A 23,197-nucleotide genomic window follows, 5' to 3' on the forward strand; every position below is an offset into this window, starting at 1 on the left:
AGAAAGCTAGTCCACATTAGGAAAGAGGCTGGGGCCTCATGGAGGAAGAAAGGTCTCTGAAAGGCTTCCGGGCAGTTAGGGTAAGCTATTTAGTAAGAACTGATTTGGGGCGGGAGGGTAAGTAGTAGGGTGGGTGTGGATGAGTATGTTTGGGTGTGGGCATCTCCTCTGCACTGGGCTGAGCTGAATCCAGTCCTTCCATGAGTTCTGCAACCCTTGGGTTGGAAAAGAGGCTCTAGTTTGCTTTAGGCTACCTGGACCGAGCCATATAAGGCATGGGAGAAGTGGTTTATCTGTTTAAGGTGCTATTCTTGTTCACACTCACTGACGAGAAGAAAAAACTTTAATGAAGACTTAAGACTGAATTTTTTTCCTTGTATTAAAAACTTGAGAGTTAAAGCTTGTTTAGTTTTTCTAAAACCTTAAAAACTAGAAACCATTTACTAAAGCTAGATTTTTTTTCTTCTTTTGAGATAGACTTTCTTGCTCTGTCACCCAGGCTGGAGTGCAGTGGTGCAATCATGGCTCACTGCAACACCCACCTCCTGAGTTCAAACTATTCTTGTGCCTCAGCCTCCTGAGTAGCTGGAATTATAGGTGTAAGCCACCATGCCTGGTTAATTGTTTTTGGTATTTTTAGTAGAGACGGGGTTTTGCCATGTTGGCCAGGCTGGTCTTGAACTCCTGGCCTCAAGTGATCTGCCTGCCTCAGCCTCCCAAAATGTGGGAATTACAGGAGTGAGCCACGACGCCTGGCCTAAAGCTAGATTTTTATAGTCCTTAGAACCAAACAAATTTCCCCAAGCACAGTAAGAACTCTAATAGTATTTCCAAGTCAACACTGGAATAAATAGGAGTAGGATAGCTTATCTGCCTCTGCCAGAAAAAAGGAACTTCATAGTGAGAGTTTGGTTTACAGCAGACTCAAACAACACAGTATGGACTGCACGGGTCCATTTATATGTGGATTTTCTTCCATCTCTGCCACTCCTGAGAAAGTAAGACCAGCTTCTCTTCCTCCTCCTCCTCAACCTACCTTAATTTAATGATCCACCTCCACTTAATGAATAATATATATTATCCTCTATGATTTTCTTAACATTCTCTTTTCTCTAGGTTACTTTATTGTAAGAATACAGTATGTAATACGTGTAAACCAAAATGTGCATTAATTTTATTATCAGAGAAGTTTCTGGTCAACAGCAGACTGTTAAGTTTGGGGGTGTCAAAAGTTGTACATTGATTTTTAAATAATTTTGACTTTTTAAAATTAGATTCAGTGGGTACATGTGCAGGGTTGTTAGCTGGGTATATTGCATGATGCTGAGGGGTTATGGTTACGACTGATCTCGTCACCCAGGTGGTGAACATAGTACCCAATAGTTAATTTCCAACCCTTGCCCTCCTCCTCCTTCAGTGTCTACTATGGCCGTACTTATGTCCATGTGTAACCAATGTTTAGCTCCCACTTATGAGAACATGCAGTATTTGGTTTTCTGTTCAATTTGCTTAGGCTAATGGCCTCTGGCTGTATCCATGTTGCTACAAAGGACCTGACTTCACTCTTTATGGCTGTGTAGTATTCCATGGTGTATATGTACCACAATTTCTTTATCCAATCCACTGTTGATGGGCACCTAGGTTGATTTCATGTCTTTGCTATGGTATACACTGGTTTTAGCTGTGCAGGCGTGGGGTAGGCACCTCAACCCCCATGTTGTTCAAGGGTCAACTGTCCTTTTAATTATTGAATGTTGACATCTTATGTTGATCTCGTTTAATGAGATCATGAGAGGTAATACTATTTTTTAAGAGATCAAGGAATAAGCTTAGAAAGGTTGAGTAAATTGCCCCAAAATCACGTCAGTAGTGGTAGTTAATATTCAAACTCAGGTCTATTTGACTCCAAAACTCACGATTTTAATCTCTATGGGTAACATCTTCAAGATAATTGAGCCCCAAAATTTGTTTGATAAAATCTTTCATAAAATTACTGCCTCACGATCCAGTGGAATAAGCAGGTTTATAAACAAACGCATTCATATAAAGTTAGACACAAATGTCTCTGGGAGCATGGAAAAGGAGGTGATTAAGAATGCAGGATGTGAGGAACATTTCACAGTGGGAATATTTCATGGATTTTTTATGATGTCTGCTTTATGGAATAACCGATTTATTTATCTCTAAAAACTGACATCCAGGGAGACATTTCCTGCCTTTGACTTACCTTTAAGGTATGGGCATGCAATAAATGTTTATAAATAAGGTTTAATAGAAGTGTTCCTTCTAGAAAGTGGCTCATGTTTTAAGGGCTGTTGCCAAATGGCTACCAGGCTTCTTTTTACTTCTGTTGCAAATTTCTGTATTTTTAAAAACTAGCTACCAGAGACTTACTAGCTTAACTTGGAAAAACAAAATAGAAAATCTCAACAGAAGCAATTTATATACAATGCAGTTTGAATGGACAGTAGAGAAGGACAGAAGGTCATTGCTGAGCAAAGAGGAAACAAAATCTTTGATTTACCTCCTTAATCTATGGCAGAACTCTAATTTACCATTTTCTGAAGGTTATCTCTAATTCTAATTGCCTATTTCCATCCTGTCCTTCTGAGGAATTGAAGCCACAGACACCCTTTCCGTGAGTGTCAAATGCCTTCTGGTGATTAGGTATGCTTCCGTGCTGACATTGGTGGTCTGTAGCTTAATTACGGATATGTAGGGGCAAAGCTGGCCTTTGGATATTAATCAGTGTTACTGAAAGGAGAACTCCTAAAGCTACCACCTTTACAAATGTATATCCAATTATTCTTGATTCAAAGAGTAATTGTTCAAGTTTTTTAAAAAAGGAGTCAAAGTATATTCCACGTTTTGTCTGAAAATAAGGGATTATCAATATGTATTAGTCCGTTCTCATGCTGCTATTACAAAATACCAGTAACTGAGTAATTTATAAAGAAAAGAGGTTTAATTGGCTTACAGTTCTGCATGGCTGGGAAGACCTCAGGAAACTTACAATCACGGCGGAAGGGGACACAATCATGTGTTTCTTCACATGGTGGCAGGAGAGAGAATTGGAGCGTGAAGGGGAAAAAGCCCCTTATAAAACCATCGGATCTCATGAGAACTCACTCACAAGAACAGCATGGGGGAACTGCCTCCATTACCTTAGAACCTCCCAGGAGGTCCCTCCCCCAACATGTGGGGATTACAATTTAGATTACAATTCAAGATGAGATTTGGGTGGAGACAGAGCCAGACCATATCCATCATACATCAGAAAAAGTTCAGTCATCACCTGCAGTCCCATAAGCCTGCTCACTGGGCACTGTGTTCAGATATTTCTTGACCCTCGTTCTCACCATTAGTTTATAGAAGATGAACACGAGGGAAAGGAGCAGGTGTAGAGAGACAGATTTTGAGCCATCATGTTAAAGGGGCAGATCTATAGCATTTTACAGTCCTTGTGTTCATGAAAATAAAGACTAGTAGTAGCAAGTATTTGTGCTCAGTCAAAATGATCCTAAAGCAAAAAGCAGAAATGCCAACAAAGACCTCACCTTGTACAAGAAGGGCCTGGGGCTCACATGTGGGACTAGACACGATTCCTTTATATACAAGAGAATTTTTCTCAGGTCCACCCTTATGGCGGAGGATGTGGTCCTGATGTCGCATATCTCCATGTATGCCTTATAACGCATTGCTAATTCATTTTAGAATTCAATAGGATTTACTGAGTGCCTGCAGTACACCTGGTACTGTCAATGGCTTTTACTGGTTTGTCATTTTCAATCAATGCTTTTGTCATCTTCACAAATCCTGACTTAAAAACTCTGCTGTATAGGCTGTCATCTAAATATGTCTAATGGTGATTAAAAGTCAAGGTGTGAGCTCTAAAAGTAAGGAAACTCAGTAATCTGATTTTTTTTTCTTTTTACCCCTTCCTGTGCCCCCCTCCTCAACCTCTCCGTGTTTTTCTTTTTTTTAAATGAATGTTCCTCGGGGCTTTCAAAAAACATTTCCTACTACATTTCCCAATGCCTTAGAAATACAATTGTATGAATATTAAAACAAATAGTATGTATTTACTTCTGAGTTGAGAGTTTAAAATTATGTTCATCCCTTTATGGTTTAGGTTTCCTTAAGTCTAGAGACAACATCTCTAGTATGAGCATGATAAATATTTTTTCATAAGTACAGAGGAAGTTAGAGAAGTATAAATTAAATCACTTTCTAATACAAATCAACCATCCTTATGATAATCTGGCAGAAAAAAAATGGAATGTCTACCACTTCTGCAAGAAGAGGTGGCATAACTCAACCTGCTGCAAACCACTTAGGGACAGAGATTTTTAAACAGTTGCTGCCAAGTACTTAGAACAACGTGTGCTTGTTAGAAGCTAATTATTCCCTTTTTCACTCTTGATTCCAGACTACTAGAATACAATGGGGACATCACATTAACTTATTCTTTCAGAGCACCCTTCTGGGAGTAGCCTGGAAAGATTAGGCAGATTGTATTGGAGATTCTTATTCTCCAAAAACAAAGGTAGATGCAGGATCTCTGTCAGGATACGTCAGTCTTTAAGTGTGTATCTAGCAATGAATGAGAGAAATGAATACAGCAAAACTGAGCTAAGTCAAAGCTTTGAGGCTTACAGGCAATTGAAGTTACAGGTAAGTCTTACTATAGAATGAATTTGTTTTTACGTCATGCTTTTTTAAAAATTGAGTACATGTGTTGCTTATTAATGAATCTTAATCTCTTAAACTTTAAATATATGAGTTTCCCACTTTTGTTTTCTGAAATGAGGTCTGCTAAATTTAATTCATATTGATCCCAGCTTCACCTAAAATATTTGAAAATTCTATATATTTTCATTCCTCAGTGCTACCTGCAGTTTACTTCACAATGATACATTCCCACCTTGCCAGACTTTTACTTTGATTTGGTAATATCAGTGATGACAGTTGGCTGACGATATTGTACTTTTTGTAAAGAGGTAATGACACTAAGGAGCACAGCTGAAAAAGCGAGATTCAAAATAGCTAGACTTAAATTATTTTTTAAGACAGGGTCTTGCTATTTAGCCCAGGCTACAGTGCAGTGGTATGATCATGGCTCACTGCAGCCTCAACTTCCCAGGCTCAGTGACCTCCCATCTTAGCCTTTAGAGTAGCTAGGACTACAGGCGTGTGCCATCATATCCTGCAATATTCACTCACTCAGATGGAGCCTCACTATACTGCCAAGACTGGGCTCAAACTCCTGGGCTCAAGCAATCCTTCTGCCAAATTGCGGGCTTGGCCCTTTTCCAAGTTGAACCCTCTCCCCCTCCCCCTCTCTCTCTCCTTTTCTGTTCCAAAGCTTTTTAATCAACTCACTTCTGCTCTGAAACTTGCCTAGGTCTCTCCTTCTGCCTTATGCCCCTCAGTAGAATTCTTTCTTCTGAGGAGGCAAGAACTGAGGCTGCTGTAGACCCATATGGATTTGCCACCGGTAACTTGGGTAACTCGGATATCTGCCACCGCTAACATATTTGGTCCACATGACTCAGATACCTTCCTAGTGGCCATTGAGCTCCAGACAATCCTCAGTGAGGAAAACCGTACTCTCAATATTCAAGAGTCACCCTTCTAGAGGGGACCTCTGCACTGCCCATCGGTGGGACAAGACAGTGGTGAAATCCTGGCTATGTCTCACTTGGACCCGGCTGGATACCACTTTCATCAACTGATGCAGCCAACTCAGCCCTGCCGGGTAGCAATGAGCAAAGATCCACCGAACCGCAACCACCCCCTCTGTCAGCAGGAAGAAGTTAAAAACAGACCTTCATCCATTTTGCCCCAAAGATTTGAGGTTCTGGACTCTTGAGGTGAGTAATGTTACAGCAAGTAGCTAGTCATGTATGAACAGGGCAAGAGAGAGAAGCCCCCTCCCAACATACACTGGGAGTGTTGGGCAACAATCAGCTGATGGTCAGGTGGTTGTTAACAAGCAGAGAGCAAGGAGCCTCAATTTTTTTTTTTTTTTTTGCTAGGTGCTAGTCCCTAATGGAATCAGAGCAGAATAAAACTACTGAAAATAAGGAAAAAATAAAGAGAAATTCAGAACCTCAGCACCCTTCCACGAACATGTACGTTTTCCACAAAACTACATTTAAAAGTCTAGTTATCCACCGAGTATGGTGGCTTATCCCTGTAATCCCAGCACTTTGAAAGTTTGACTTTTCTTTCCCAGAACAGAAGTAAGAGTTGATTAACAAAGCTTTAGAACAGCAAGGAAAAGGAAGGGAAAGAAAAAGAGTTCACCTTGGGAGACAGCAAAACAGGCGCCTTCAGAAAGCAAGTGCGCAGCTTGACCTCTGTGACTTCGGGTTTTATACGTTGGTATACTTCCGGGATCTTGCAGGACTTCTGCCTACTCCTGAAATCTTATTGGAAGCTGCTGATCAATTTCAGGTGTTTTCTATCCATGAAGAGCGTGCCTTTCCCTGGTGCTGGCTGTGACCAATTGTTACTCCTCCTGAAATCTTATTGGGAAGCTGCTGATCAGTTTCAAGTGTTTTCTATCCATTAAGAGCGTGCCTTTCCCTGGTGCTGGCTGTGACCAATTGTTACTCCTGAAATCTTATTGAAAGCTAAAGTAATAATTAGTCACAGCCGGCCCCAGGGACAGGCACCCTCTTAAGAGGTAGAAAACATCTGAAACTGATCAGCAGCTTCCCAATAAGATTTCAGGAGGAGTAACAATTGGTCACAGCCAGCACCAGGGAAAGGCACACTCTTCATGTTATTGTCACAGCCCATGCATTCGTTATGATTTTCTTCATAGTTATACGGATCATAATTGGAGGCTTCGGAAATTGATGAGTCCCTCTGATAATTGGTGCTCCTGACATAGCATTCCCTCGCCTAAATAACATAAGCTTCTGACTCCTTCCCCCCTCCTTTCTACTACTAGTAGCATCCGCCTTAGTAGAAGCCGGCTCTGGGACAGGCTGAACAGTGTACCCCCCTTTAGCAGGGAATTTCTCCCACCCAGGAGCCTCCGTAGACCTAACTATCTTCTCGCTTCACCTAGCAGGCATCTCCTCTATTTTAGGAGCTATCAATTTCATCACCACTATCATTAACATAAAACCTCCCGCAATATCTCAATATCAACCCCCCTATTACTTTAGCTTTCAATAAGATTTCAGGAATAACAACTGGTCACAGCCAGCACCAGGGAAAGGCACGCTCTTAATGGATAGAAAACACTTGAAACTGATCAGCAGCTTCCCAATCAGATTTCAGGAGGAGTAACAATTGGTCACAGCCGGCACCAGGGAAAGGCACGCTCTTAATGGACAGAAAACACTTGAAACTGATCAGCAGCTTCCCAATAAGATTTCAGGAGGAGTAACAATTGGTCACAGCCAGCACCAAGGAAAGGCACGCTCTTAATGGACAGAAAACACTTGAAACTGATCAGCAGCTTCCCAATAAGATTTCAGGAGGAGTAACAATTGGTCACAGCCGGCACCAGGGAAAGGCACGCTCTTCATGTTATTGTCACAGCCCATGCATTCGTTATAATTTTCTTCATAGTTATACGGATCATAATTGGAGGCTTCGGAAATTGATGAGTCCCTCTGATAATTGGTGCTCCTGACATAGCATTCCCTCGCCTAAATAACATAAGCTTCTGACTCCTTCCCCCCTCCTTTCTACTACTAGTAGCATCCGCCTTAGTAGAAGCCGGCTCTGGGACAGGCTGAACAGTGTACCCCCCTTTAGCAGGGAATTTCTCCCACCCAGGAGCCTCCGTAGACCTAACTATCTTCTCGCTTCACCTAGCAGGCATCTCCTCTATTTTAGGAGCTATCAATTTCATCACCACTATCATTAACATAAAACCTCCCGCAATATCTCAATATCAACCCCCCTATTACTTTAGCTTTCAATAAGATTTCAGGAATAACAACTGGTCACAGCCAGCACCAGGGAAAGGCACGCTCTTAATGGATAGAAAACACTTGAAACTGATCAGCAGCTTCCCAATCAGATTTCAGGAGGAGTAACAATTGGTCACAGCCGGCACCAGGGAAAGGCACGCTCTTAATGGACAGAAAACACTTGAAACTGATCAGCAGCTTCCCAATAAGATTTCAGGAGGAGTAACAATTGGTCACAGCCAGCACCAGGGAAAGGCACGCTCTTAATGGATAGAAAACACTTGAAACTGATCAGCAGCTTCCCAATAAGATTTCAGGAGGAGTAACAATTGGTCACAGCCGGCACCAGGGAAAGGCACGCTCTTAATGGACAGAAAACACTTGAAACTGATCAGCAGCTTCCCAATAAGATTTCAGGAGGAGTAACAATTGGTCACAGCCAGCACCAGGGAAAGGCACGCTCTTCATGGATAGAAAACACCTGAAATTGATCAGCAGCTTCCAATAAGATTTCAGGAGTAGGCAGAAGTCCTGCAAGATCCCGGAAGTATACCAACGTATAAAACCCGAAGTCACAGAGGTCAAGCTGCGCACTTGCTTTCTGAAGGCGCCTGTTTTGCTGTCTCCCAAGGTGAACTCTTTTTCTTTCCCTTCCTTTTCCTTGCTGTTCTAAAGCTTTGTTAATCAACTCTTACTTCTGTTCTGGGAAAGAAAAGTCAAACTTTCAAAGTGCTGGGATTACAGGGATAAGCCACCATACTCGGTGGATAACTAGACTTTTAAATGTAGTTTTGTGAAAAACGTACATGTTCATGGAAGGGTGCTGAGGTTCTGAATTTCTATTTTTTCCTTATTTTCAGTAGTTTCATTCTGCTCTGATTCCATTAGGGACTAGCACCTAGCCAAAAAAAAAAAAAAAAAAAAAATTGAGGCTCCTTGCTCTCTGCTTGTTTTGACTATCACAACAGAACAAAAGAATAAAATGACCATTATCAAAGTATAACTTCTTATCCATCTGTTATGTGCCTGCCTGTCAATCATCTATCCCCTTTATCTGGATACTTAAATTTTTATATAATAGGGAGACGTGTACAGGGTGGTAAAATGTATTCTGAGAAGTGCACAGTACAGAAAGTAAACCCACAGTATAGTGAAATGTAATTTCCGTTGAACATATTTTATAAACATTTGACTTAAGTAGTCAATGCATATCCTGTAAAAACTACAATCGCCACCAACCAATCAGAGAAGCATGAAATATTGAGATTAAGTAAACTAACTGAAAAGGCATGTCAAGCCCTTGACTTTGCTAGAAGTTAATATCGGTGAGATAAAAGTATTTCAGTTATTACATCTATGCTACATATAAATCAACATCAAGAAGTCTCTGGCAATGTTTTAGGATATTCCAGTGCATTCTAATTCTTTATCAGATGCATAAGAAATTATTGCAGAAATTGTGTATCAGTCTAAATCTTAGCTCTGTCTTCAGAAAACGTTTCCTTCATACTACCATGAAAGCAGTAGTTTTTTTTTCTGGAATTATAGGCCAAACCCCTTGACAAAAACTAGAGTTGTCCATTACACTACTTCTGACCTATTTCCACATTTTTTGTATTAAGAGCATTAATATCTCACTTGCTTAGAAATTTGATAGTTTTTTCATTTAAACATTTTATAGTTTTCAAGCAAGTATCAATATTTACACGTATGTTTAAATAAAAACCTTATTACAAGCATATTCGAATTATTATTCATCACAGAAATGGGCAAGGTTAATTTTGCATGATCATGACTCGGGCAGTTTGTGTGTGGCTGCTGGCATCTGAAGAGGGAAATAAAAGCATGAGACGCTTGTCTTCTGATTCTTGAAATTACCAAACCAGTCCCCACTCCTCGGCTTTTCTCAACCCTCTAATCCTTATTCTATTAAATATTTTTGTACACAAATAACGAAGATACTGTTAAATACAGGCAGTCAAGTTGGCCCATAAGAGTCCCTTTAAAATATAACATGTAATTGCCTTCAGTAAGTGACTACAATCATTCCAACTGCTTTGCCTTGTAGAACATACATTTAACTGTTAATTTCCATGATAGAACTCTGTTAGTTTGGAAACCCTGGCAAGCAAATATTGCTATAAGAAATTACTTCAGTTCGCTTGCAACAAATAATTTTTGTCAAAACTTACAGCATTGTTAATAGTGAGCAAAAGCTAACGTGTGGGAAAAAAGTCTGAATGCCTAACTACCAGAGGGTCAAAATTGGTCATTCTTTCCCTAGATGTTTATTGGATGCTTATTACATTCAAGCCTATGGTGCTCAGTAAATGTTTGTTGGATGAGTAAATGCTCTCGGCTGTGTGGGTTTCAGCCTTATTTTCTTAGTTTCTTGCTTCCTCCAGTGTTGGCCAGCTGTTAGTTGCTTGTAGTCAATCAAATATTTTATTTGAAGGGTAAGATGATTCAGTTTAAAACAAAAGGGAAGGAATGGGAAGACAACTGCCGGAGCTGGGTTGTCGGCTGCTGTTAGTCAGAGATCTGCTAGCTATTAATTTGATTCATCTGGCAAGCTATTCCTATGCTAGTTAATTGAGCATTTATCATTAGAAAAACTACAAAGGCAAAGTATCTACATGTGGCCCTTTCTACCCTGCATCCTCTCCAAATGGTTTCTATATTGAGGCTTTGACTAAACTTTAAGACTTTCATGGGTAGGTTTGTGTACCAGTTTATGGCAGAGCCTTAAAGCCTGAAGCCAGCCTCCTGAACTGATATTGAATCCTTTCAAGGAAAAAGATGCAAAAAAATCCTTCATAAAACACAGCATGAAGCAGACCTCTACATTAGCTTTTAGTTTCTGATAATGTGCTCGGTATAATGTTTTAGTCAAGTTCTTGTGCCAAATTGGGTCCTTAGCCCTCACAGTAATTTTTGGAATTTTTTTTTTTTACCGTGAGTGTAGGAAATGATAGCTTTTTAAAAGCCACTGTAAATCTCGGCTCCCACTGCTGCCAGTGACAGCTGATAAAGGGGAATGGGAGGAAAAGCAAGCAATGCAAATACAAAGCAATTTGCATGAGTCAGTCCACCTGCAGGAAGCTAATGGAGGTGCTGCTTTCCTACTTTAAGGTGACTTGCCTTGCAAACTGTAGATCTCACCAACGCTGTTCTGACGAGTGATGTGATGCCAGTACGCGCTGCGAGGAAGAGAGATTGATTTGGATAATGTCATTGGTTCAGTCAAGCTTGTCTGAAGCTAAAAGAGAAAAGAAAATGTGTTTTAGGCCTTGTTGAAAACTGAAATCTGCTCTTTTAAATGTTCAGGGTTAAATGAGTGACAGATGATAGAATCTGCTGTAGAAACCTACATGATCCCCTGTGTAAAGATAACTTTTTAAAGTAAAATCATTACTCAAAAATGTGAAAGGAATACTTGTAAACAATTCAATCTAACTCATTAATTAAGAGAACACAAATAGTACGAATGATTCCAATGACTTGTAGCAATGGGGAATGCTGGTAAACACTCAGGGCACGATCAATTGTAGTCACTCCACCCAACACAGTTACTTAAATTTCTATGGACAAGAATTATTTGCATTACTCTCGGCTTTCTACAATTTACAGAGTTGTAAAATAATAAAGGTGCCAGCCCCCTTCAGAAGCAGAGACCCATGAAAGGTTTACAGAATACCCATTATTTACCCATTTCAATCTCTATAAAACTTTGCCTTACACGTCCTCCCAACCTTACACAATGGATATTTTCTCAGACCTTTTTCCTTGCTCCTGTGATAGAATCTTGTACATATTAAAAAGGTATTCTCTGAGAAACACTGATAAAATTGTGGCATGTTTATTCGAAATATTTTAAGGATAGCTGAGAAGATTCACACAATATCACGTACTCAGCTACGTGATTAGTTCAAAGAAAATAAGTTTACATTGCGTTTTCAAGAAATAGCTTTTTATTAATGCACAAGAAGTTTCAAGAAACATGCAGAAATGGTTTTATTTAGTCTTGGCACACATGTCTCTGACCCAACCTGAGGAAATGTTTACTTTTGACAATGAGTAATCCTCTAACGAATAAAATCACATTTTCTTTGATGCCTGACTCCTGGCAAAACAGAGTTGTAAAGATGATCTCTGTCAAATCTAGGCTTTGCGTGCCTTGCTGCTACTGTGGTGTGTACCTTCCACGGTGCTCGTGCACACTCTGTGCCCAGCCCTTGATGCTTGGATGGATCACATACTTCTACATCCAGCATTGGATTTGACTCTTGCCACCCTTCATAGAAGATGCTATCAGGAAAGTACCCGATATGACACAACAGGTCGTTCAAGGCCACATAAAACTAAGAGGTTCTTACATTTTAATAGAAAGTGGAATTAAAGAGCTTGCACATATTTCATTTAGTGGTAAGACATTTCTGGAGCTGCTACGTCTTGTCACAAAAGTGCCATACTCGGTCTATTTAAAAGTCTGGCACTGTTGAGGTATCTTTCTTTTTTTAAAGATGGCTCCAAATGGTAACTTTGCAGCCATTCTTTGTTTTTTCAAAATTTGGTAGACTTCAAAGTTTTCCTGCTTATTACATAAACAGGTGAACTATCCACATCCACATCCTGTGGTTGGTGTTTATAGGGGTGGGGTTCTACGGAGACAAGCTTCTTGGGTTATAGAGCAGTGCTTTCAGAATCTTTTGGGTGGTTTGGTAACAATAACGGCAGGAGACAGCCAAATGCCTAGGCAGATAAAGTGTCCCCGGAGAACCTCGGACCCACCCAGGTCATTGTATATAGGGGACTTGTCTAAACATGCCCACGGTAAAAAACTGTCCCTTAACACATGTGCAGTAAAGGAAATGAATGTAGGGTGGCTCAGACTATAAGGGCCCATGTGCACACTGGGAAAAAAAATGGGATTGAGACACCAGGAATTAACACCTTATGCAGGGGAGGAGCCGCCTGGCCCCTTCAGCTCCTGTGTGGTAGCCTGGTGCTCAATCTGAGGTGGGAGCTGGCTGGCGGGACAGCTCTTTGCTGAGAGCTCCCCTTTTGCTTAAATTCTACTTTCCTCACCCTTCAGTGTGTTTGCATGCCTTACTTTTTCCTGGTTGTGAGACAAGAACCTGGATTTAGCTGAACTAAGGAACAAAAAAACCTGCATCAACAATGGGCGTTTCCAGTTTTACCCTGGACCTAACAGTGGGGTGGGACTCTGCAAGTAGGGCTATGCACATTGAAAACACGCATTACACCCTCATGGATGGAAGTCCACCACCACAAAGAACTAGAGGCAAGGCTCATTTTATGAAAGCATTATTGGGAGAAAAGATAGGACTTTTGTCTTTAAAGCCAATTTCCCATATGAGGCATAAACTTAATTAAACACAAATCTTCAATTCATGTCAGCAATGCCCATTAACAACTATCCATAGATTCAGTCTCATACTAATCACGGTTCTGTCTGTCTACTCTTCCTTTTTCTAATATAATTTGTTTATTACTCAGCATACAGTAGATCATTGGTAAATTAATCTTTCCAAAAAACCTCTGTAAATTAATCTTTCCAAAATGTGATTGAAAGTGCTTTTTCTACTATTTTTTTTTTTTTTATTCTGGGAGACATTTTTCTTCCCAAATGGTCACTTTTTAAGCATCAGGAAAATAGCATTTTTGTTTGCTGGAAATATAGTTGGAAGCCACGGGATAATTCTTCCACATGATTTCCTTCTGAATCTCCCTGTATTGTTTTACACCTCCAAGTTTCTCTACGTTTCTCTCTTCATTTTCATGTTCTAGGATGCTTTTAATATTCTATTTATTCCTTAGGTTTCTCTCTATTCTACTTCCATAACTTATTGCTGAAAAATGGAAAATTTATGTTCAAAAAATTGATTATGGATTTTCTTGATCTTTGCTAGGGATACAGATCTAGTCTCCCATTTCTCAATGTCTAGATGTTCCCCTGGATTTTAGAATAGAGTCCATTCCCCATGTGTACCTTTTTTGTATTGAGTACTGCTATAGACTGAACTGTTTCTGCACAAATTCATATGTTAAAGCACTAACCCCCAAATGACTATATTTGAAGATAAGGCTTTTAAAGAGGTTAATGAAGGTTAAAGGAGGACCTAAGGGTGGGGACCATGATCAAATAGGACTTGTGCCCTTAGATGAAGAGGAAGAGAGACCCAGGGATAAATATTCGGAGAAAAGGCCATTAAGGACACAGCAAGGAAACACCCATCTAAAAGTTGAGAAGGCCTCAGGAGAAACCAACCCTGCAGGCATCTTTGTTTTTGTTGTTGTTGTTGTTTTTTTTTTTTGCACTTCCAGCCTCCAGAACTGTGAGAATTTCTGCTGTTCAACCTATCCAGTTTGTGGTATTTTGTTATAGCAAGCTGAGCAAATTAATGAGTACTGTCATGGGGAATCTAAGTGGTGTAGAATCTGTCTGATTTAACCAGCAATTTTTAATTTTATGAACTTTAAGCAATGTATTACAAATTGACCTGTTTGATTTGTGCAATGACCAAGACAGTATTTCAAGCACACTTGATGAAATTTTTTTTTTCCCAGATAGCGTCTCACTCTGTTGCCCAGGCTGGAGTGTGGTGCAATCTTGGCTCACTGCAACCTCTGCCTCTCAAGCTCAAGCAATTCTGCCACCTCGGCCTCGCGAGTAGCCTGGATTACAGGTGTAAAACTTCTTTTGATGACAGGCTTCAACAAGAGGACACACATCCTTAACTATTCAATTAAAACTCATCCTTAACTATTTTCATATTATAATGCTTCAATTAAAAGCATTAAGAAAAAGCTTAAAATGCTATAGTAATTTCTTAATTGAGAAAGCAATGCATCAATTTGACCAGGAGGAGTTTTAGGATCATAAAAGCATGTATGTTAAAAAGCAATTTGTATTTATATTGCAAATATTTTTATAAAACATTGAGATTTCTAAACAATGTATTAAGAAATTAAACAAGATGGATACATGTGTTCGAAGTTTTCATTCCTTCTCTGCAAGGGTCTGCTGTATTTTTTTTTTTTTTTTTTTGGTGGACTTAGTTTAAAAAAAATCCCAGCTATACAAAATTCTGCAATCTTTGTGCCAGAATTCCCTTGGTATTTATACGACTATTTCCTGCAGGCGATGCTTCTCCTTTTCGCATAGGGTCGGGATTTAGAAAGAATGCTCTAGCATATATGCAGAAATCAACTAGACTAGGAAGCGTTTAGTTCTTGATACACTTGCCATCACTTTTTGCCATTTTTCGCTCTGTCTTGCTTCTATTCTTGTGAAACAGCAGTCAGTTCTCTAGCATATGAGCAATGAATCGGGAGTTACTTAGCATCTGGAAAGAGGGTGTAGAGATCACAGCTAAAGTAAGCCTGGAGAGCAGTTCAAACACTTGTGCTTTGAGAGGGACAACTGACACATCTCATCACAAAGCCAACAGTCTAAGAAAATTAGCCCCAAAGTGTGCCATATGGAGACTGCATTTTGATACCCTTGTTCGAATATAACACAGATGAGAATTATGCTGTCCTCAAGGTGATGAGAAAAGACCCTTCTCCCCAACCAGAAAAGTTTAGATTTAGACGGCTCTCGGAAAGATAGAAACAAGAAGTGGGTTCTTAGTGTTTTTTCCCATTTAGGCAATACATAAATACACTGATATCATCTACGAATCTCATTTATAAAATTCCAACTCTCATGTCTCTCCTCCCCTAAACTTTGGAAGATTCTTTTGAACACATTTCATTGAAAAAGTCATTTTTAGGAAACAATTCTTCCTGTGTCACTCTGGGTTTGCACTTTTGTTACTATATTTTCAACTATGTTTGTACAGCAAACAGCCTCGGAAGATAGAAATGTCTTCCTCCAGGAAACAAATCTGCCCTCGGCCTGAACAGGGCAGTACAGATCCTGTCTTCCTCCAAGGAAAAGGCTGGGCAGGGTTGCTAGTCAGCCCCCCCGATAAGATTGGGAGTTGCTAACTCGGATCCCTTGGCTGGGGCAACATGCAGCAGCATCCACCCTGGCTGCTCCACGTGACTCTGTGGGACTTAGGGACCAGGGAAACCTGTGGAAGCATGAAACTTATGATGCTCACTGTGCCTCAGGAATAAAGTCCTGTCTCTGACTCAGGAGTTTTTTGTGATTTCTGCCAACATCCATGAAACTAATAGGCAAGGGAAGCAGGGCTGGTAGCATCTTTCCTGCTTTTGCTAATCTGATTGTCTCTACTCTTCCTATGTCTTGAATCTAAATTACTGTATTGTATTTCCTCCATTGAACTATCACAGGCTCCATTTACTTAAGTGGACCCTGAATAATACAAAGGACTACCTTGCTATGTCCCAAATTTATTTACTATATCCACACTGAAAGGCATTAAGTTATTTCTGCTCTTTTGCAACTAAAATTTACAAATCTCAATACCAAAGAATTTTGAGAAATTTTAGAAAACATTTAGTATGCCATCTAGGGACTTTAGTTTACATATGTATAAGTAGAATTATGACTGTTTCTGCCAAAAGTCAATTCTCCTAAGGTTATTTTGTTTACATTTTAATACAAAATCATCAAATTCTTTAGGATTTTTTTTAAATACATGTTTTTATAAGTCCTTTCATATGTCGAATTTATATATTTGGGTTTTTACTTTGGATAATGTTTCTATTTTTATATTAGAGCGACTTGTTTTATGTAAATTTATATTTTTCAGTTTTTTTGTGCTTGTGCTAATTTCCACCTGCTGTTTTTCTTAGGTTGTCTTGATCTTTTCACCTTCCCAAGTAATTTTAATTTTGTTTAATAAAAGCATTTGCTTCTGAGTGAAGTAGAAAGTATTCTCTCCTAAAATTATATAATTGTAAATTGTAGCTCTATTTCCTTTTTTACATAAAGTTATTGCTTGTGTATATTAAGGTAATGACTTCTTGTGCGCTTTTTTTTTTTTTCTTTAGAGACGAGATCTCACTATGTTGCCCACATTGGCCTGGAACTCTGGTCTCAATTCTCCCACCTCAGTCTCCCAAAGCACTGCCATTAGAGGTGTGAGCCACTGCACTGGGCCGTTTGTGCAAATTTTTTTATTTTTAATCAGAACATGCACTGAGTAGTTTCCATATATTAAAATTCAGTTTTCATTTTTAACTATATGGCCAATTTCTGTACATCTTATAGGTACATGAAAAGATACATTGATATGGAATCTGTCTACTACACACACTCAAATATACACATAGTAAACACTATTTGCTCTGCATTTCCTGCTCCATATATTTAATTTTTAATCTGTATCAACATGAAAGTGTTAATTTCAAATAACTAGCATGTTTCTGCCCATTTCTTCTTGTATCCTTAAGTACTTTTTAACTGTACTATAAATTGACAATTTATAATATATATTTGTGGGGCACATGATATAATTTATGAATACAAGTGAAATCTAACATAACCATTAATTCAAATACTTCTTTTTTGTGATAACATTTGAAATTTAGCAATTTTGAAATGTACAATACAGCATTACTAACTGTATTTGCCACAACAGAACCCTCAAAATAAAACATACTCCTGCCTATTACCCTTTGACCGTCATCTCCCTGTTGCCCCCAAGTCCCTAGCCTTTGTAGCCACATCTCTACTTTCTACTTTTATGAGTTGATTGCTTTAGATTTGATTTTATAGGTGAGAACATGTGGTATTTGTCTTTTCGTGCCTGGCTTGTTTAACTTAGCATAATGTTCTCCAATTCCATCTATGTTGCTGCAAATGACCGTTTTCTTTTTTTAAGGCTATGTTGCTGCAAAATGACAGTTTTTCTTTTTAAGGCTCAATATTCCACTGTGTATGTATTCCACATTTCTTAATCCATTCATCTGTTGATAAACACTTATGTTGATTCCATAAACTGACTATTGTGTAACATGCTGCAGTGAATACAGGAGAACTGAATCTCTTTGAACTGATTCAAATCATTTGGGTAAATACCTAGAAGTAGAATCGCTGGCCTATGGGGTAGTTTTATTTTTAAATGTCTGAGGAACCTCCATGCTGTTTTCCACGATGGTTGTACTTTGCATTTCCAGCAACAGTGTTCAGGGGTCCCGGTCTCCTTTTCTCCATGTCCTCACCAGCACTTGTTACCTTTCATCTTTTTATAAATAGCCATTCTGACATGTGTGAAAATCTCATTGTGGTTTTACTTGCATTCCCCTAATAGCAATGTACAGCATTTTTTATGAACCTTTGTAGCCATTTTTGTCTTTTGAAAAATGTCTACTCATGTTCCTTGCCCATTTTTTAAGTACTATTTTATACATGACAATGATGTTTAATTCACAAAGCTTTCTGTTTTACGGTTCTATAACTTACTGTCCCCTTCCTTAGCTATTTTATTAAACTCTCCTTTAAACGTTCTGCCCAGGCCTAACATTCAACCTCACCTCGATCTTCTAGCCACTACCCTTCCAAATGAGTAAGAATCTCCTGTATTTTCTCCTAGGAAGTCTGGACTTTCAAGAAACTGTTGTTCATCCATTAATATTTTTGTTTCATCTGCACTTGGTCTAGTAGAAATTGAGCATTTTTAACACATATATATTCTCTATATAATGCCTTTTCCTCATTTTTGGCCAAATTCAAGTATTCTACATTTTCTTTTATATCCCTTTAGTCATTGTATCTGGTATTTGACCCAGAACTTTTTTTTTTCACAGATGGAGTCTCACTCTGTTGCCAGGCAGGAGTGCAGTGGCACAATCTTGGTGGCTCACTGCAACCTCTGCCTCCCGGGTTCAAGTGATTCTCCTGCCTCAGCCTCCCAGGTAGCTTGACTACAGGCACGCACCATCACACGTAACTAATTTAAAACAATTTTTTTTTTTTTTATTTTTAGAGACAGGGTTTCACCATGTTGACCAGGATGGTGTCTCGATCTCTTGACCTCATGATCTACCCTACCTGCCTTGGCCTCCCAAAGTGCTGGGATTACAGGTGTGAGCCACCGTGCCTGGCCAACTCCTTAATTTTTATCTACTTAAATCTTCATAAAATTCCTGTAAGATAGGAAAAGGATGAAATGTCCCTCTTTAAAATGAGAGGATGCTGAAGCTTTGAGATAATCGACATTCCTAAGACCATATATTCTGTGAAAGCAACACTGGAATCATGACTCTGTTCTATGCTTTTGTCCTTTTTTCACCATCAAGAGATTCTGTATAATGTCTTTCCTCATAATCTTGCATCATAAATAGTATTAAATATTGCATTTTGTGAAAGATTGAAGATGACTGCAAATTCATTTAAAAGCTGACATTTAGAAATTGCCTATGTTCCTTTTTTTAATTTTCAAGTTCTGGGGTACACGTGCAGGATGTGCAGGTTTGTTATATAGGTAAATGTGCCATGGTGGTTTGCTGCACCTATCAACCCATCACCTAGGTATTAAGCGTAGCTAATTTTCCTAATGCTCTCCCTCTCCCCACCCCAACCCCCAACAGGCCCCAGTGTGTGGTGTTCCCCTCCCTGTGTCCATGTGTTCTCACTTGCAAGCGGGAACTGAACAATGAGAACATGTGGTATTTGGTTTTCTGTTCTTTGTATTAGTTTGCTGGGGATAATGGCTTCCAGCTCATCCCACGTCCCATGAAAAGGACATAATCTCATTTCTTTTTATGGCTGCATAGTATTTCATGGTATGTACATACCACATTTTCTTTATCCAGTTTATCATTGGTGGGCATTTGGGTTGATTCCATGTCTTGGCTATTGTGAACAGTGCTTCAGTGAACATATGCATGCACGTATCTTTGTAATAGAATGATTTCTATTTCTTTGAGTATACACCCAGTAATGGGATGACTGGTCAAATGATATTTCTGGTTCTAGATCTTTGAGGAATTGCCACACCATCTTCCACAATGGTTGAACTAATTTACATTTCCACCAACAGTGTAAAAGTGTTCCTATTACTCCACAACCTTGCTAGCATCTGTTTGATTTCTGCCTTAATTTCATTACTTACCCAGAAATCATTCGGAAGCAGGTTGTTCAATTTCCATGTAGTTGTGTGGTTTTGAGTGAGTTTCTTAATCTTGAGTTCTAATTTGATCGTACTGTGGTCTGAGATACTGTTATCATTTCAGTTCTTTTGCATCTGCTGAGTGATTTACTTCCAATTATGGGAAAAATTTTAGAGTGCCATATGGTGCCAAGAAGAATGCATATTCTGTTTTGGGAGTGGGTCTATCAGGTCCACTTGATCCAGAGCTGAGTTCAAGTCCTGAATAAGTTTCTCTCTCGATCTGTCTAATATTGACAGTGGGGTGTTAAATTCTCCCACTATTGTGTGGGAATCTATGTCTCTTTATGGGTCTCTAAGAACTGGTTTTATGAATCTGGGTGCTCCTGTATTGGGTGTATACATATTTAGAACAGTTAGCTCTTGTTAAATTGACCTCTTTACCATCATGTAATGCCCTTTTTTGTCTTTTTTGAGCTTTGTTGGTTTAAAGTCTGTTTTGTGAGAAACTAGGATTGCAACCCATTTTTTTTGTTTTCAATTTGCTTGGTAAATTTTCCTCCACTTTTGAGTCTGTGTGTCTTTGCATATAAGATTGTTCCCTCCCTTTAATCTGGGCTTCTTGGTGATTGATTTGACTAGTATAACATATGGTAGGTGTGACATTATGTCTGCTGTGGACAAGACTTCTAAGACCCTTATGACAGCTTCTCTTCCTCTCACTACTTCTGAGTCACCATGTAGGGCTGCATACATGTAAGACTGCTACGGAGTGAGGAAGCTTCAAGTAACTATGTGGACAAGTCATGCAATTCAAGGTTTAAAATCCTTCTTAGAAAACCACCAATGTTCTTACAGATGGGAAATCAATATGCAGAAAAATTCAAGAATTTGTTCAAGGGGAAATCTCAACTACAGAGCTTCCAATAGAAAACAGTTCTCTAGACTCTGAGTCCATTGCTCTTTAGACTTTGATGCTGATATCTTCTAGAAAAAGCTTCCTCCCTAATATATTACAATGTGGACATTCCATCCTTATCCTTTGAGAAGACCTAAGTTACCAGGAAGGTGGGCTGACAGATGTTGGGAATTTTATGAAGGTATTGACAACCCACACCTCTTCATGCTTTTACCAAAAATACAACCTAGGTAATCTTACTGTCTTCGAAGTTTTTTCCTTTGTTGATTTGAGGCTTTGTTTCCCCCTGTGAACATTGATGCTAATTTGTGTTCACTTACATAAAATTCATTTGTATAAAAAAATGCTAACTGACCTTCCTTTTGCTCTTTATCTCTAGTGATTGCCTAAAAATTTAAAAATTGGATTAGCAGTTGAGACAAATCTATATACAACTGAGAGAAGAAATTCAGCATTTATACATTGACATTTATGAGCCATTCTCTATGTGCCTAGCCAATGTGCAAATTGGTCTCATATGTTATACCACTGAATATTCACATAAATTGTCAACAAATATGCCATCTGAACTTGACAGACAAGGACAATGAGGTGCAGAGGGATAATATAATTTGTTCATGGTGACATAGCTAGTTGAGTGGCTCTGAGGTTTCAGAATCCTGATATTCTTCCCTCTTCCCCATGACTCTCACTGTAAAATTACTGGATCTCTCTCCTCCAGGATACAGATAAGAATGAGAATTACACCAATTTGGGTAAATTTCACAAAGCCAGAGCAGGAATGCGAGTGCCTGTTTCTCATGTTCAAGACAACACCACAGTATGCATGGCAGAATCAGAAGGTAGTTAACATGAGCTTTGCTTTCCACCAACCTGTTATCAGATCAACTCCACGGCTGCCTCCTAATTGGACCTCAGGAAGGCACATACATATATTTTTTTTAAGATTCAGTTTTTCCTTATCTCTAAACTGGAGTCAATGTAACCTAAAGTGTTATAAATATTGTTATAAGATGTACTTAGGGAGTGAAAAGCATAGTGTGTCACATGTTAAGTGCTTGGTAAAGATTGCTGCATTGGAATTTCTACTCCTGCATGGAAGAAGTGGCATAGACCAGAGGGGTCTACATGTGTATATGTGGTCAAGACACAAAATTTTGTCCAAACTGAGGTATTAATGACAATTCAGACATTTTGATCTAAGCCTAATTACCAAATAAAAATACAATCCCACAAATGAATATGAGGAATAGCTGAATAATACCAGCTATTATTGGAACAGTGGAAAAGTGGAACAGATGAGAGACAAGTGAGACAATAGCAGAATGTGGTCCATGTGTGTATGCATGTGTGCATTCTGTGTGTGTGTGTGTGTGCATTGTAAGCTGGGAAGGGATAGCCATAGCTTTCTCTGAAGAGAGTTAAGAAATGCCTCTAGGGTACATATGCCAGCACATTCTCTGGTATGACTGACACAAGAGGGACTGGGTGAAAAAACGTGAATAAGAAATACTGCAAAGGTACAAGTGGCCAGAAAATACATGAAGTGACATGTGAAATGTATGTCAATTGTGAAAAGAAATGTTTTACTGTTTAATCAGAAAATGCTGCATACAAGTGCTCTTTCAGTTGAACATTGAGCTTTATTCTTGGAAAAGGATTCCTGAAACCTCTGAAAACCGTATGTGAATAGAGATGCCAGACACCTTAAGCCAGCCATGCTTGGCACTCTGTACTCGTTAAAACAGTCCTCTGAAGTTTGAAGGCTTATGGGCAATGGGCTTCTTACAGACTTGGTTTAATTTTCAACAAGGGACACCTCACACTTAATCTTCCATTTTATTTAAAATAAATGGAAAGGAATTAGATAACTGCTAAGTCTGTACCAGAATGACAAATAAAAGGCAATATTTACATGGTCATTGAATTAAAGTTGCTAGATGTCATTTAATTGAACTTTGTAGGATATTGTTTTCATTACACCTCTGAAAAAATGGGTGTTATTGTATATTTCAAATCATGTATTGGCCAAGTGTGGTGGCTCATGCCTGTAATCCTAGCACCTTGGGAGGCTGAACCGGGTAGATAGCCTGAGCTCAGGAGTTCGAGACCAGCCTGGGAAACGTGGCAAAACACTCTCTACTAAAATACAAAAACATAGCCAGGCGTGGTGGCATGTGCCTGTAATTCCAGCTACTGTGGAGGCTGAGGCACAAGATTCGCTTGAAACCAGGAGGTAGAGGTTGCAGTGAGCCAAGATCATGTCACTGCACTCCACCTTGGGCAACGAG

General features: G+C 39.2%; 1 protein-coding gene across 2 annotated transcripts in view; it reads right to left on the bottom strand.

The window, feature by feature from the left end:
- Positions 1 to 23,197, bottom strand: part of DOK6 (docking protein 6) — a 437,100-nt gene that overhangs the window by 79,129 nt on the left and 334,774 nt on the right. For both annotated transcript variants that reach the window (XM_050767818.1, XM_050767819.1), the window contains exon 7: positions 11,079 to 11,196. In XM_050767818.1, the coding sequence (XP_050623775.1) occupies positions 11,079 to 11,196 (118 nt within the window). The remainder of the gene's footprint in view (positions 1 to 11,078; positions 11,197 to 23,197) is intronic.

This window comes from Macaca thibetana, chromosome 18, assembly GCF_024542745.1.
Source record: "Macaca thibetana thibetana isolate TM-01 chromosome 18, ASM2454274v1, whole genome shotgun sequence".
Lineage (NCBI taxonomy): Eukaryota > Metazoa > Chordata > Mammalia > Primates > Cercopithecidae > Macaca > Macaca thibetana.